This window comes from Gavia stellata, chromosome 4 (genome assembly GCF_030936135.1).
Source record: "Gavia stellata isolate bGavSte3 chromosome 4, bGavSte3.hap2, whole genome shotgun sequence".
Lineage (NCBI taxonomy): Eukaryota > Metazoa > Chordata > Aves > Gaviiformes > Gaviidae > Gavia > Gavia stellata.
This window is the reverse complement of record NC_082597.1, coordinates 34028752-34044753: the sequence shown is the minus strand read 5'-3', so window position 1 is coordinate 34044753 and position 16002 is coordinate 34028752. Positions and strand designations below refer to the sequence as shown.

The 16002-nt window shown below is 37.6% G+C and overlaps 1 protein-coding gene across 1 annotated transcript; it reads right to left on the bottom strand.

Moving 5' to 3' along the window:
* Positions 1-3021: 3021 nt before the first annotated feature.
* IRAK4 (interleukin 1 receptor associated kinase 4) lies at positions 3022-15676 on the bottom strand. The gene is made up of 11 exons (XM_009818104.2): positions 15516-15676; positions 14296-14441; positions 13773-13970; positions 12818-12978; positions 11982-12046; positions 11561-11675; positions 9374-9483; positions 6148-6331; positions 5196-5258; positions 3232-3390; positions 3022-3119 (listed from the first exon to the last, which is right to left on the bottom strand). The coding sequence occupies exons 1-11, from the start codon at positions 15674-15676 to the stop codon at positions 3087-3089; spliced, it is 1395 nt and encodes a 464-aa protein (XP_009816406.2). The 3' UTR covers positions 3022-3086.
* Between the last annotated feature and the right edge of the window lie 326 nt (positions 15677-16002).

Below are 16002 nucleotides of genomic sequence, written 5' to 3'. Positions count from 1 at the left end.
GGAAGAAAATTATTCCTGTAAGAGAGGCAGGAGCAAGGTAAAGGGAGGGAATAGGCCAGGCCTTTGTGTGACCATGGTCAGTTTTATTTGCCTTTTGGTCATTGGGTGTTAAAACTCTCAGCTGGCCAGCCCGAATACAAAGATGAGGCAATTCTTCCCCTTTTAAGAATATGTACTATGGCTGGTGGAAGGTGTGTTGGCTCAAAAGGCAACTGGGCAAACTCTTCAAAGAAAACTTGATAGAGGCTTAATAACTAATGAAGACCTTGCATCCTTTTCAAAGTTACTGAGCCACAAACTGTACAAAGCCATCCTATTCCAGTGCAGTATCACTGCATACATGTCCTGTTCTTGTAGTCTTTCCTCAGCAGCCACTAATGGCTCATGTCCCAGCCCCAGGGCTGTGCAGACAGCTCTGGTCTGACCTGCAACAGCCATTCTGTTACCTCCTGCTGTAGCCAAGGGGACAACTGTTGCCCTTCACACGAGGTTTGCTTAACAGCAATTTTCTGTGGCTCATTAGCATTTGCTTTTATCCTGCTGCTTCTTTCTAGAGTCTTGGTTGGAATTGCAATAAATCACTCTTGCTATTTTTCGTGCACACTTCCTTCTGGGGGTGACTAAATTGCTTTATGTTACAGTTCTCTAGATATTTAACATGCAAAAGGTGAGGTCTTTCACTGAGGATGGCGCATCTCCCATGCACAGCTCTCTTCCCCCCCTCCAGGAACTGTACCAAATTTTCTCTCACCTCCAGTTCTATGGAACTAGATCATCCCTTTCCTCACAAAGAACCTGAATGGCTCAAGTTACCTATTTGTGTCCTATAGTAATTAATACAAAGAAGTATGGATCCTAAAATAGTTTAATGTTTTTGCAGGGCATAAATGAAACAGAAGCCAGCTACTCTTACCCCCGTCAGTGTCGGTAGGTGCCGACTTTAATGTATGAAGCCCTTGGAAAAAATCTTGGGGGGGAAAGAAGTAGTTCCTTCTCCTTGCACCCTGTGTATTTTATTTTTTTTTAAAGTTCCCACATAAATTAGCTAGCGTTACCTAATAACAAGTCACATTTTCATTCCTCACTAGAATAATATTAAATGAGTCCAAAACTTTTTTTCTTCATTTTCATTGAGTGAGGGAAAACTACTGCTAAAACTTAGGTAATGAGAGCAGCACTGCAAATAGTCACAGTCTCGTATGACAGAAGAACAGGAACCCACGTGCTTGTAGCCAAGGTTCTCCTAATACTTAGAACATCATCGCTGGTGCATAAACAAAATTGTTCTACTGCACCACAGGTGAACAGTGCTGACTGGGGACTTAGTACAGCAAACATAATTCAGGACAACACTATGCATGTACTCTAGCTCCAGGGAATAGTAAAAAGGAGACACAATCTAGTAAGAAACCTTCACCTAACAGCTGGAGGTGTTTAAAACTGAAGAATGGCTTAAGCAGATTTTATTCTGATTTAGCTTTATAGCAGCTTTTTTCTCCACAAGCCCAGGTTCAGAGCTGTAGAGCTTTATTCCATGCAGTGAGCATAATGTCATTATCAGAAATGCAAGCAATGTAAAATGGCTGTTGTTTCCAAGACTCAAAGTTTTAATAAGCAGAAATAATCATCTGCAGTGATAATACAGAGTTTTTAATTTATGTTAACAGCTTTTTACAATTTATGTTCAATAAAACTAGAAGCTGTTAAGGTGGCTACCTTTTTCTAAATTAACCTATCAGTTTTAAAAGGCAATACAGAATGAGTTAATAGCCAGAGTTCTACTGACATAAATACAAGTGTTAGAAATCACACGCTTTCTACAAAGATACATATATCCCTGAATGCAGTCAGATCATTTCTCACTGTTTTCTTTTTCTGTGATAATCATGGATTTCAAATTTAGTTGTAAGCCAGACTATTTTCCTACCTAAGCTGTCAAGAAAAAGTTCATGAAGTGCAAAAAAGGTTTATATGAAAATAACCTCTTTCATTTACAACAGAAGTATTTTCATACCTACTCAGTCCAGAGTATTTAGAATCTTACTAGTCACTTTCATTCCATTTTTAGTCTGCTTTGATCTGTCAATGTTTCTATTTTAGAAAGCTTTCATGTTGTTTTTTTAAAGTATATTTTAATATTTATTAGTGTACATATACAGACATACGTGTAAATATATGAAAGAGCTTAATTATTTGACTAAGGAAAATGCAGAACTGGTCTTAACAGAATTATTATTCTGTCCTCTTTAACAAAATAAACTATCTGTATTTATAATCCATATGGAATCTTCTCCTAAAGTGTAAAATAATCAAAGTAGCTAAGAGTCTTCCTATGAACAACAATTACATGGTATGTCGTCATACAGAGTTCACTGGAAGAAAGCCATATGTATTTTTGCATTTGCACTGCAAGATAATTATTTTGGTTGTGAATCCTTGAAACCAAAACACAACCTAGAATACGTCTTGCAGCATTTATTTGACTAAAACTAATCCCAAGGCGGCTTTTTGAAAAATAGTCATTCACAAATTCAACCAGTCCATTCACACTAATATGAACTCTCAAGTTAAAAGGCTAAATAAAGTTTGTTTTAAATGAGTACTACTATTGTCTTTTCCCCAAAAGACAACATAAGTGCCATTTGTATCTATTAAATGTTGTCTTCAGTAGAAAAAGGTCTAGTACACCTGATCAAGAAAGTAATTTGCAGAAAAAACATTCCACCCTGTTATTGTCATATGCCTTTGCAGCAGACATAATTGATAACTGGGAAATCAAAAAAATGAAACAGATACTAATATGGAAATACATTTAAAAAGCTGTGGAGAAGATGCACCAGCACTGCAATTTGTTAATACAAAAAAAGTTTTCTCATGTTGAGGGACCAGTGGCTAAACATATGTGAAAAGGCTGCTCAGTTAACAAAAACAGCACAGTGTTGACAGGCCAACAGCACACCTTACATACAGACCAGAAAGTTCTGGAAAGCAGAAAAGCTGATAATGGTGCACTAAATACCAATAAAATATTTGCTACTGGTGTCTACTCCATTTCAAAAACATTTGTATATGAGGAGAAACATGTATCAAGTTTTTATCTCTTGTAGATGCTGTTGGACCTGCAAGAGAACAGATAGAAATATAAGTAACTGATACTGTAACCGCGCGCGCACACACACACACACACACACACACTCTCAAAATAAGCCTTTTATCTGGAAGACTACATACCATCTTAATGTCTGGCCTTCTGTTTTTTTTCTCATTCAGACACTGATCAGCAATTGAGTACATTTTATGAACTGAAGGTGCATCCCAGTCGCTCATCTTTTCATCAACATAATCCTCAATAGTTGCATCCTCATCCTCTATTTCATCTTTGATACTTAACTACAAGACAGTTTGAACCAATGAGCAGAAAACATTGTAGGCATCTGAACGTTATGTATTCCCCACTAACACTTTGAAAACTTGCTTTTGAGTGTTCATTTCTTTTCTCAACTACTTTTCTAGACAAAGAATGATGACAATGGTTCAGCAGCATGATTATTCATCAATATCTGCAGAAACAGCCTATAAGACTATAAATGGACCATACATTTTTATTATAAATTATTTCTAATTGAGTTAACACAAAATTGTAAAGCAATTTTCTTTAAGCTGCATCACACAGCTTTAACTTTCTCCCTGTTCAAGGCTCAGTTTCTTAGTATTGTCTCTTTAAGAGAAGCAGCATGATCAACAAAGTATTTATGTTTACTTAATAACCCACAAATATGCAAGCTTAAGTGTGAAAAATTTATTTTTTTGTCAATTTTATAGAGCCTCTTTCTGTAAACTGATGCCTTCTGTCACCAGTCTCAGTGGCTGCTATATCCATTCTAAAGGAAACTTCTAGTCTAAAATAAACTTTTAAATCTGACTGGTTTAGTCCAAAGTTCTCCAGCTCCAACACACTTGAAATGCATTATCTGTAATCACAAATACTGTTTGAGGAATACCACAGACAAGTCAGCCTTGTAAATTAAGTAAGAAATAAAAAGTCAGTGAGTAGAGGCAGGTCTTCTGCCTTCCTCTATAGGTCAGTCTGAAATTGCTGACTAACATTCAACTACCCCAAAATTTTCAAAGCTAAGGATGCCACATTATCTTGCACTGACCATTCTCCTTATGCTCCCAAAAGTGCATTACAAAGATAAACTGTACCAGTCAAATCATGCTTTATATTCCTTTTTAGATCCTATCTCTGAAAATGCCTGCTTCAAAAAACCCCAAAACTTCAAGAGTCAATTTGACAGGGACTAAGTTCTCCAAGGTCTTTACAGAGCTCAATAGGGTAAGTATTATGCCACTCCAGAAGATACAGCTTAGACGAAAAAAATTCTATTAATAGTACTCAGGTGTTCCTAAAGCTGTGGAAGAAAGTGATCTGATGTCAAACAGTATGGAACAAAACCAATCCAAACCTCAATGTTATTTCATACTTAGTAAATAAATAAGTATTTATGTAAAAAATATTATAGGAAAACCTTGGATTAAGTAGTTCAGAATTTAATTTTAAGCTAAATGAAAGGCTAAATTAAGAACAGCCTTGTAATATTTTTAATTCAAGAGAGTTAACTCTAAGACATTCATTTCCTAATTAGTAGGCTGAATTACTCATTGAATAGTAAAAAAGAAAACAAAATTCAACCCACCCCTCACCCTGCAAAAAAGCCCTTACATTCCAAAGTTCCCTCAGGCTAAAAACACAACGTATTTGCAAATTATTAGTAGAGTTGAAGAGGATGAAAATTGATACAGGAATGGTAAGAAGTACAAAGAACCATAAAGAACCAACTGAGATGAATACTTCAACATGTTCTGGTGAATGAGGAACTATCAGGGTATCTGGGTGTAACAGGAATACGCTGATAAAGCACAATGGTATTACAATAAGAAGCAGTATCAAAACAATGAGAATTATAGTATCAGATAGGAAGGAGATGACCTTGGGGAATAAACAATCTTCTACCAGCCAAAAGATAAAAGTTTCAGCCTCATCTCTAAGACAAACATTGACACAAGAGCTGCTTTCATAACTACGTATTTTGATGACTAATTTGATTGTCTCAGAACCTGTTAACTGACTGTGAATTTCATATACAGTGATCCTGGAGCAGAGGGAGGAGGAGGAGAAAGCAAAAGGAACATACCAGCAATTGTGGGTCCCGGTTTTCATCTACTGGAGGAAGACCTGTTATTATTTCTAGTAAGACCTAGGAAGGGGGCGGGGGGAAAGAAAAAAAAAAAAAAAATCAGGAAAGACAGTGAAGCATAGAATAATCCTTAGCATATATACCATTTGCAAAAAGGAGCGTGACCCCCAATTCGTCAAACAAATGCTCACAGGATCTGTATTTGTCCAAAGACAGCTCTGTATACAATTGATTGTTGTTGCTGTTGTTCCTACCTTTATTTTCATTAACTGTTATTAGCAGTGTGGTTTATGAATTTCAACGCAAGTTTTTCTCACCCTACATCGTATTGCTTCAAAGCAAAATGGAAGGATTTCCAAAGTATTCAGACACAGTATCTGGCCTACCTCTCCATGGAAGTAAATGCTATGAAGGAAGTAGTCAATTGCAATTAAGGCCTTTGATCTATTCAGAGTGGATTAATTATTCTCCCAAATATTAAGCTCATGTCTTTTTTGTACTCAGCTTTAAGGCAAATCCCACATGGAGAGCATACTTTTGGTGCTCTAAAAATAGTAAAACACACTTAATTTTGGAACATTTTCTTTAAAAATTTTTTTCCAGCCTGAGTAAAATTTTTGTGCAGTACTATGCAAGAAGAAACAATGTTCCACATTATTTCAAACTACATTTAGCTAGAACTTGGAATGTTATTTTACTCTGGTCTTTCACATGCAAATTTACATTTTAACATAGTCATTGTAATCATTATCAAATTCAGTGTTTTAATCAACATATTCAAATGATTTTAAACCAATCAAAGTTTAGAAACACTATCTTAAGAGCACATCTATTAGGAAAAGAAGAAATGATGGATCAGAGTGGATTATTTAATTTCAGATATTCTTGATTTTGTATGCTTTTCTAATTTACAAAAAAAGTCATATACTGCTTCCCACATTCTACTTACTACTCCAAAACTGAAGATATCAGATTTAGATGTTATCTCTCCTCGCAGAGCTTCAGGTGCCATATAGGCTGCTGTTCCAACAATTCTTTCAGTCATGATTGTTTGTGTGAATGTTACAGATGCTCTTGCAAGTCCGAAGTCAGAAATTTTGGGTATATATGTATCAGTTAATAAGATATTTGCACTGTAGGAGAGTGAAGGGAAAAAAAAAAAAAAAAACAAAAACAAGAAAAGAGAATTTTCCAAACCGATATAGTAATCGGGTTTTATAAGAGACTAATAACTCTTTAGTAACCAAATGCAAACTGCTATTTTGATTGTTTTTTGAAATTTAAGATATTTATTTGTTATTCATATAACAAAAAACGTAAGAGTTAATTTTGTTGGAAATGGCCTGATTTTAAAATTAATTGCTCTAAATAAATCAAGAGCTGGCTGCCAGGATCCATTATATTTTTTCTTGTGCATGCATACAAAAAAAAAAAAAAAAACCACCACAAACCACAGAACCAAAACACACACACAAGGAAAAAACCAAACACCTGCTCTACCCCCAAATCCTAGAAACACAGATGTTTCTTATAAGAGTCCAACTGTGTTACATCCATGTTTTGGATCTTAATACTCTTTCTTTAAGAAGGATAATAGAGAATACTTAGCTCTGATCAACTGGTACTGGATCACAGTACAATTCTTAACTAAATCTCTACTCAGAACTAACAAAAGCAGGATTTTATACCTATTATTTAATACTACGTCAACCATTACAAAAATCACATGCCAAATGAACACTAATACTCTTATTCTTCTCTTGGAAGAGAAACAGAAAACTTATTAATGCTAGAATAATATATGTGCTGTGCTTCCACTTGATCTCCAGCTTTTACTTGCCTTAAAAAAACCCTGATGAACGAAGCTCATCTAAAAGACCTTAATGCTTTCATAAAATACTCAGTGGAATGAATTACAGCATAAGTCTTTGACTGTTTTTCAAAGTTGCAGCATTTTGAACCATTTTAAAAGCACTTGATTTAACATTTCTGTAATCCTCCTCATCTTCTGACCCCCTTAATGGAACCGTAAGAAAATCACATAGCCAGATACAACATGTAACAGTTATTAGAAACTTGTATTTCTAACTTGCCCTTCTTGTTCATCCAACCTTCTCAACAAAATTAACACAGCTGTTAAGTTACAACACATCACTTGCTATTAGAACTTGTGTAAATAGTGTTAAATATAAGACCACTGCAAAAAGCCAAACACTATTCCAGGCACCATCCACCACCTGGTTTCATATTTAAAGCTCAACTTCTAAAAGAAGGAAGAACGGGATCACAACTTCATAAATCTGAGCTTCTTATCAACTTGAGTCAAGCCCAAACAGTGGTCACTTTTTTGATAAACCACAAAGGGCACAACAGAAGCAATTTTTACTGCAACTGTCAAGCTTCAAGAGATAAACAAAATACTTCCTGGCATAACCAAGCCAAAAAACTATGGACAACTCTGAGAACATCCATTCAATCATGTCCCCTCTAGCCTATAGAGAAGCTGTTCTAGTGCCTGGGTGGTTATGAACTGTCTCCACACGTCACAGCAAAATGAAGACTGAAGTAAACCTTCTTAGACGGCTCTTCATCTAAGTTTTACCTGGGAGTGGCAGCACCGTTAATAACACCAACTAAATTTATTCAACTATTCACACGGCAAGTGCAAGAGGTTGCAAAATGGAATCCAAACAAAAGAAAAAACAAAACAAACCCCAATCCTGTAATATGATGAACTCACAGCAGTTAGAAGGGTAGAGTAGCGTAAGGTAAAAATTGCATCCCTTCCAGTCATTACACTTGTCCAGAGGCTTAAGCAGGGAAGAAAGAAGAAACATAAATTGTCAAAGCAGCAAGCACGTTCTATGAGGCAGCTGGAGCAAAAGCTTGTTCCTCACAAGCTGGAAGGTCACAAAACCAAAGTGGCCTACATTTAGCAGAGCTGCCAGAAGCGAGAAAGTTACTGAAACATTCATACACGACACCCAATCAGTTAGTTATTCCTTCTTAACCCACAGAAGGAGTAAGGCATCTGGGGCTTTTCTTCAAAGATTTAGACTGCTTTAGTACTTAAAAAACCCAACACAACAAACTGTAGCAAGGAAGGGGAAAAAGAAAAAACAAAAAACTAAACAAACAGAAAAACCCCACCAAACCCTACAAGAGAAGGGCGACGAAGCTGGTAGGGGTCTGGAGCACAAGTCTTTTGAGGAGCGGCTGAGGGAACTGGGGTTGTTCAGTCTGGAGAAGAGGAGGCTGAGGGGAGACCTCATCACTCTCTACAATTACCTGAAAGGGGGTTGTGGTGAGGTGCGTGTTGGTCTCTGCTCCCAATGACTAGCGACAGGACAGGAGGACATGGCCTCAAGTTGCACCAGGGGAGGTTTAGGCTGGATATTAGGAAAAATTTCTTTACTGAGAGAGTGGTGAAGCACTGGAACAGGCTGCCCAGGGAGGTGGTGGAGTCACCCTCACTGGAGGTGTTCAAGGAACGTGTGGACGTGACATTGCGGGACATGGTTTAGTGGGCATGGTGGTGTTGGGTTGATGGTTGGACCTGATGATCTTACAGGTGTTTTCCAACCTTAGTGATTCTGTGATTCTGTAACAAACCCCCCTGCCTTTTCTTAGCTCTGATATCCCTAGAAAAAAATTCTGGTATAACAAACAAGTGAACATACATTATCCTTGAAGAACCCTGACCTTTATAAACCTGACTGAGATAATTTTACTGTCTTCATAATGAACAGCAGTAAACCAAGGGAGACACTCTGAAGAAATGTTCTAAGAAAAAAAAAAAAAAGGTGGGTTTTTACCTGAAAAATTCCCCACTTAAAAAGTCACTATGTTCTCTAACAGCAGCTTTTTCATTAGCAGCAGTTGTGAAAGAACAGAACTTCTGGGTGTCCTCGCAGCACTCAAATAACTATTTGATAGTAACAGATTACGATAGCCTCATAATTTTCTTTAGAAATTTGTACTGGTCATGTCCTTGTGGCACAGACAAGATTATGGTGATGGATGTCACTTGCAGAAAAGATTGTGCCCTTGACTAAAGCAATGCTTCTTGCAGTTTGTTCTCTCTAAAATGACTTTAACAGGGGGAAGAAGGGAAAAAAAAAAAAGAAAAAAGGAAAAAAGGGAACATTCAGCCAGTGATAGTCAGCAGCTTTTACCTTTTAATATCTCTGTGAATATGATTATTTTCATGCAAAAAGTTGATGCCATTTGCTGTACCTTGAACAATTTTACATCTTGTATTCCAAGAAATTGGTGGAGTGTCATCCTTGAATAAGAAGGGAGAAAGGCAAGTAGAAAGGTGAAAATCCAATATTTATATGCTCACATAAAACCAAATAAAACATACAAAACCCCCAGAATCCAAACCTGACTTCTTGCTATGTTTTGTGCTTTTCAACTAAATCATTAAAAAGACTAATAGCATACATTTCTTAATGTACTTGGGCAGAAATACATACATTTGTCACATTCGGTTCTTTCCCTTGTATTTTGCCTCAGAGTAATTCACCCATTGCAAAAAGCATTCTTGATAATATTTGACTCTGACCCTACAGGGCCAGCTGCACTGCAAAGAACTCTTCGTATGTACTGCATCTTCCACTTTGTACCGGCACTGGTACCACAGCCTTTTAACCTGAAGCAAATAATTCAAAGCAATCAACAGTTTTTACTAACAATAAGAAGTCAGTTTCCCAGTGTTTTTGGATTTACCACTTCTCCAGAGTTTAGCTCAATTCATGTTACTAACTAGACCTTAGAAGTGAGGACACCTACATTTCAAAACCACTTCTTAATCTTGTCAGTGGCCAAGGGAAGAGGATTGGAATATCTCATCATTCTACCCCCCCGCCTCGCCTGCTCCTCAAAGTCCAGACAAGAAAAAGATGGCATAAGCAAGAGTCTGTGTCACAAACATACCCCGTGAAGTCACAAAATGAAGTTATCAGCAAGAACACACATTCGGTAAGCAGATTCCTCACCTATTTGACTTTATCAGAAGAAGATTCTTTCTGATTTTTAAATTGAGTTAGATTCTTTATGATTTATATCATAAGTTTGTCTCTTTCTTGTAAAGGGCTCAGTTATTTCTACTTTAGCTTTCAATTACCACCAATCATTTAAGCTCACGTGATGATAATGGCCAAAGTTACATAAACATTTTTGTATACACCCTTGTCAAGCACTGCTCATTTCTACAGATAAACTTGCGCTACCTTAAGTCAAACTTAGTCTCTCTTCTGCACCGATTCTGTTTAAAAAAATAATAAAAAATTGCACATGTATAAGTCTGTGCAAGCAAATCAACCAAACCAACCTGAGATAGCAGTGCTACCAAACATATCCAGTCCTTTCCCCAACCACTGCTATTCATTCTCATCCTAACACCACTTTCTTCCTGTTGGGGCAGAAGTATTTGTGCAGCTTTGCAGAGGAAACATCTCCAGGTGAAAATGAAAGATTTTTTTCACCAGGTATTTTTGCAGCCTGATCAGTTCCCCAGCCCAGCTCTTTCTCCAACTACTAAATGCTTAAGCCAGTACAACAGCAAGACCAGTGCAGAAAAAAGCAAAGTGACATTTTTTAGGTCTGGGGCATGGGGGGTTGAAGTTTAGAATGTTCACCAGATTACAACCTCAGAAGCTGCATTTGCTTAGTGTAAAGCTGATTTTTTAACTCCTTCAACAAACTAACATGGACACTCATCTACTAGGTTAAGTCTGGCTTACTATTGGTATCACTCTAACAAGTAGCTGTTTGTCCTTCATACACAGACTTGCCTCACCAAAACCAAAGCAACATTATTTATTAAAGGCCAAGGCTAGAAGATATGTCATTTGATTAAATCAGAAGAAAGCACTGCATTTACACAACAGACTAATTAAAAAAAAAACCAAACATATTTCCCATTTATTTAGGCACTTCAGAAAGAGATACGCAGACTACGAACATTGTGTTATAACCACTATCACAAGGGCAATGAACAAAGGGCAATTTCACAATGCAGAATCTCAAGAACTAGCAGAGAACATGCCAATGTCAGAACCGGGAACAATACTGCAGCACCCTCCGCTCTGTGCAACGCAGGCACAGCAAGTCCAAGCTCCTGTGCCACTTCAGGTACTGGTACATGACATTGTACTGTCAGCCTGCCTTCACTTTAATGTGTCTAAAACATTTGTATAAAACATTATTGGAAGAATACCTGTTATCATATTTGTCTTCTAGAACACAGAAATAAGTAGTAAAACATCGTTTGGCCATTACAGTTCAGTACTGTTTCAAAGATATTTCACAGATACCTATATTTCAGCAAAGTAAGACAGCTGGAAGATTTTACTTACCAGACAAGCAAGTCTATCAAGCAATGAACCGTTGGGCATGTATTCGTACACCAGACATGGCTGAGCACCATCACTTGAGAAACCAAGCAATTCTACTAGATTCTCATGCTGACACCTATAGCAAAAAAATTCCATTCATATATGCTCTGAAAGACTCCCAACATTTGAGGAAAATACAAGGCAGAGGGAATTTGATCCCCAATTACTTGTTTCAGCCCTACCGCACATAACCAGGTTTCTGCAGTGGTGCTTTAAAAGGAACAAACTACAGTCCATGTTGTATATGAAACATTCTCACTTAACATGAAAATCATTAAGTTATGCTAGAAAGACAAAAATAAGGGATCACACTAGCTAACACGTTATCTGCCAACTTAGATTCCCATAAAAGGCTATAATGACATTGTATAACACTACTCACTTTGCCATCATTTTTATTTCTTGATCAAATTGGTGTTTCAAGTCCTGAACACTAACATCAACCATCTACAAAAGGAAGTATTTGACATTAATATCACTGGCCATATTAAAATGCACAGTTATTCATTAAAAAAAACAACACCAAAAAAGGGAATTGTAAGCCTTTCCTTAGATTAGTTATACGTAACAGCTACTTAACTGTTTACAATATTTTTTTTTTTTTTACTCAACTCAAAAATAAAGTATCAGAACATGATTTTTAATTCCTTGGAACACAGTATTATTGGACAAATAGATCCAGTTTCAGCACAGTCACCAACTTACCCATTTTATTTCACTGCAGTTACCCACTAATAGCACTTACTCATTACAAAATTAATTCTTCACACAAACCATTGGTTATGAAGACTAAAATTCTGTGGCAATATCTATTTAGCTTGTGAATCATTCATCTGATTCTGAAAGGGATACCTCTCTAGCACCCCTTCCCTTCTGCCACTTCTTGTGTGCAGGGGAGGGAGGGGAACTGTGGGAGCACTCTGCTCCTCCAGACAACTTGCCCGACCCACTCAAAGGAGAGATACAGAAAGGGCAAGACTTCATCTCTGGTGACTGTACCAACTCACACGACTCATGGGACTAGAGGATAAGGTTCTCAACCCAACTAATGTTTATCACGGTGACTTTTTGAACTGTATCATTCAACACTTTCCACAGATAAACAAAGTCTATACTATAAAGTACAAAGTCTATACTATAAAGTCTATACTATAAAGTACAAAGTCTATACTATAAAGTACACAGTCATTAAAAAGAAAAATGCCCAGGACAACTCACAGCAACAAGCTTCTTGACAGCCACATTTCTGCCACTGATGTAGCCTTTGAACACAATGCCAAAGCCACCTTCTCCCAGTTTATTACCTCCAGCTGATTCTGGTCGTGCATCAAAATTATTTGTAACACTTTCCAAGTCATGAAACCAAAAATTATGGAAATCTGAAAGACATATTTGCCATTTAGCACAACTATGTTTTCACTTAAGAACAAGTGCATTGAAGAGATTCTCTGCTTCAGTTCTATTAAACCAAAAACTCACTACCATGCAAATCTTGACATAGTGGAACCCTACTTCCAGCATTGTGATGAAGATACCAGAAAAAAAATGAAATGCAGTTAAATAATATAATTAGCTATGTGTAATTTTCTTCACAGCTAGCACTGTAGCAGCCTTCTGATTGTATTTTTTATTAATACTTGTAATACACGTAATAGAAGTGAAATGTGCAGCAGATCACAGAGAGCGCCAGGCTGTGTCAGATGTAAAAATCTGTTTCTGGCAGCAACCCAGAAGTGGAACTTTAGGAAGGAACAGACCAACCATATACTTTCCTATAACCTTCTTTAATTGTCTTTTCTCCAACATTCTTAGTCATTTCTGATATGTAAAACCCAGCTTTAAAACACAAGATGCTAAACAGTCTACAAAATCAGTATCTGAAAAGGGCAACAGGATTATGTGTAGCACAAAATAAATTTCAATTTAATTAAAAGTCAAATTTTCCATCACAATAGCTGCCTTAGCAGCAAGGTGTAACTCAAACATCTTATTACCCAGGCTAAATTCAGTCATACAGAACGAGCAAAAGTAAAGATGCCGTTTCCTACAGATGCATGATGATGGGAATAGAGACATCATTCTAACTGACACATTCCTATGATTTATTTTACACGGGGTGAAGGACAGATCAGAAAAAAACATTGTACTTAATTCTATCAAACTAAGTGCCTACCTGTGTTACTAGACTGTGAGCTGCTATTTCCTTGACTTAAGTAGGAAGGAGCTGAATATTGCTTTTCAGTACTCTGAGCTAAAACAGGCTTTACAGATGCCACTTCTTTTTCCTGTATAGGCAGTTGTTTCTCATGTATAGGCAAGGTTTCCTGTGAAGAAAGAGGTAATGTAACTTCTTGTGCCATCCTTACAGCTTCTGAAAATGGAATTCAGAAAAAGTGTCAACTGTATTAGGAATTAGAAAAAACAAATAACATTTATGCCAGTATTTACTAAGATTAGGAGACACGTAAGCATCATGAGAAAGTTATATTCTGCTACCATAAGTAAACTGTAGGACTCTTATTTAAACTTGAAACATACTAATCAGTTTCTATAAAACCATTATTACAAATAATGGAAAATACATCCACTTTTAGTGGTTTTGACCTAATCCTTTCTGATTTTCAAATTACTGTGGAGCTCTTTAGCATCTTAGAAAATTGAGAATACAGTACAAAATGTAAAAGAGTAACAGTTACCTGGAAGCAAAAGGCTTGCTGGTGCTAGGAATTGATTCCTAATCAGCAGATCCACAAGATCACCAACAGTACAGTTTGTCGTTCCCCAGTCATAAAGCAATTCACACGTGGGGCTCTTTCCCATTTGCACAAATGACTCAAATCTCCTTAAAAGAAAAATTAAGGCCAACATTAAAAAAAAAAAAGCGACATCGAGAACCATGAAGAAGGGAGATTAAAGGGAAACAAAAAGACACTAAAAAACAAAAATCAGAATGTACTGAACAATTATTTGCAAATCTTCCGTAAATGCAGCTAAAAAAACTAAAGAAATTCAAACTCAGGGGAAAAATAGGGGCAACATGGGAAAAAACTCAGGGAAAAACATGCATAGATGGCTTCAACATTTTGCCCAGAAACCGTTATACATTGGCACACAGGATCAACAGAGGAGAGAATGCCAGTGAGAGACAAGAAGGCAAGTGAGAGCCAGATCAAATGGAAATAAAAATTGTTTTCCCATGCAGTTAGCATTCACACTTCATTTTGCGTAGTGCAAGATGGGTATTAAGCAGAAATTGAGATCCATTATTCTGATTGATTTATTATTATTCTTGAAAGACAAATGAAGGTTTAATGCTAACATCACTAGAAGGACTTTAAACCCATGATGATACGTAAGGTATTTAAAATCTCATAACTTTTGCAATAGCTTAAGGATTCAACAAGCCCTTCAAGCAACATGGATTTAATAAAATACTGCTGACATTACTTCTCAGTTCAACTTGTTAGTTTTAGGCCTCGGGCACCCCATATTTGTGGGCATTTTTTTGGGAACAGTGAATTAGGAGTTACAGCCCACTTGTCTCTTATGCAAAGATGCACAATGAAGTCAATGTTTACCAGTCTCTTGGGTATAGACTGTTACACAGTCAATGCTGTATCATTAAAAATGCATATGTCTGTGGCTCTAATTAATTCTAATTTCCGTAGTCAATTTGCTTTGGCTATAGCTTCTCTGAAAACTGAACTACAGAACAATTAGCAGTAATTAAGTTCCGTAAGGAAACAGTACTGTAAGATGTAAGTACCCACTGGCACACAAACTGCAGCAAGTTACAATAATGGTATGGACAACAACAGTATGGGATGGGCAAACAACGGTATGGGATGGGCAAACAACGGTATTTATGTTAAACAGTTAATAAACAAAGTTATGTTATGTGACTTCTATATAGGACCTTATATGCATTTGGTTGTATCTGCTTTCACCGGAGGGATCGGTTATATCAACTGCTAATTTCTTCCACCCTTCTTGTGGATCGATGAAATCTGCCAGACGCCTCATGAGCCCGTAGCTAATGCAGCGGACGTACGTTGAAGTCGTTATGGGCTTGCTCATCTTCAGCTCCTAAGGAACACAAACGGCGCCGTTACCGAAGAGGTTCGCCGGGGTTGCAGCAATCCAGTAACACGTCAGACCCGACATGGCAGCTGCTTCACGCCCTGCCCGACAGCATCCGTCCCCGTACCCCTCCTCACGGCTCCGCCAGCCGGTTCCCAGCCGCCCAACGAGGCCCGGCCCGGCCCGGCCTGCCCGGGGCCGCCCCCCGCGACACAGCTCGCGTCGTCCCCGGTAGGCCAGCGCCCCCTCCCCCACCCCCAAGCGGCGGCAGGAGCCACCTCACCTCACCTCACCTCACCTCACCTCGCCTCGCCTCGCCTCGC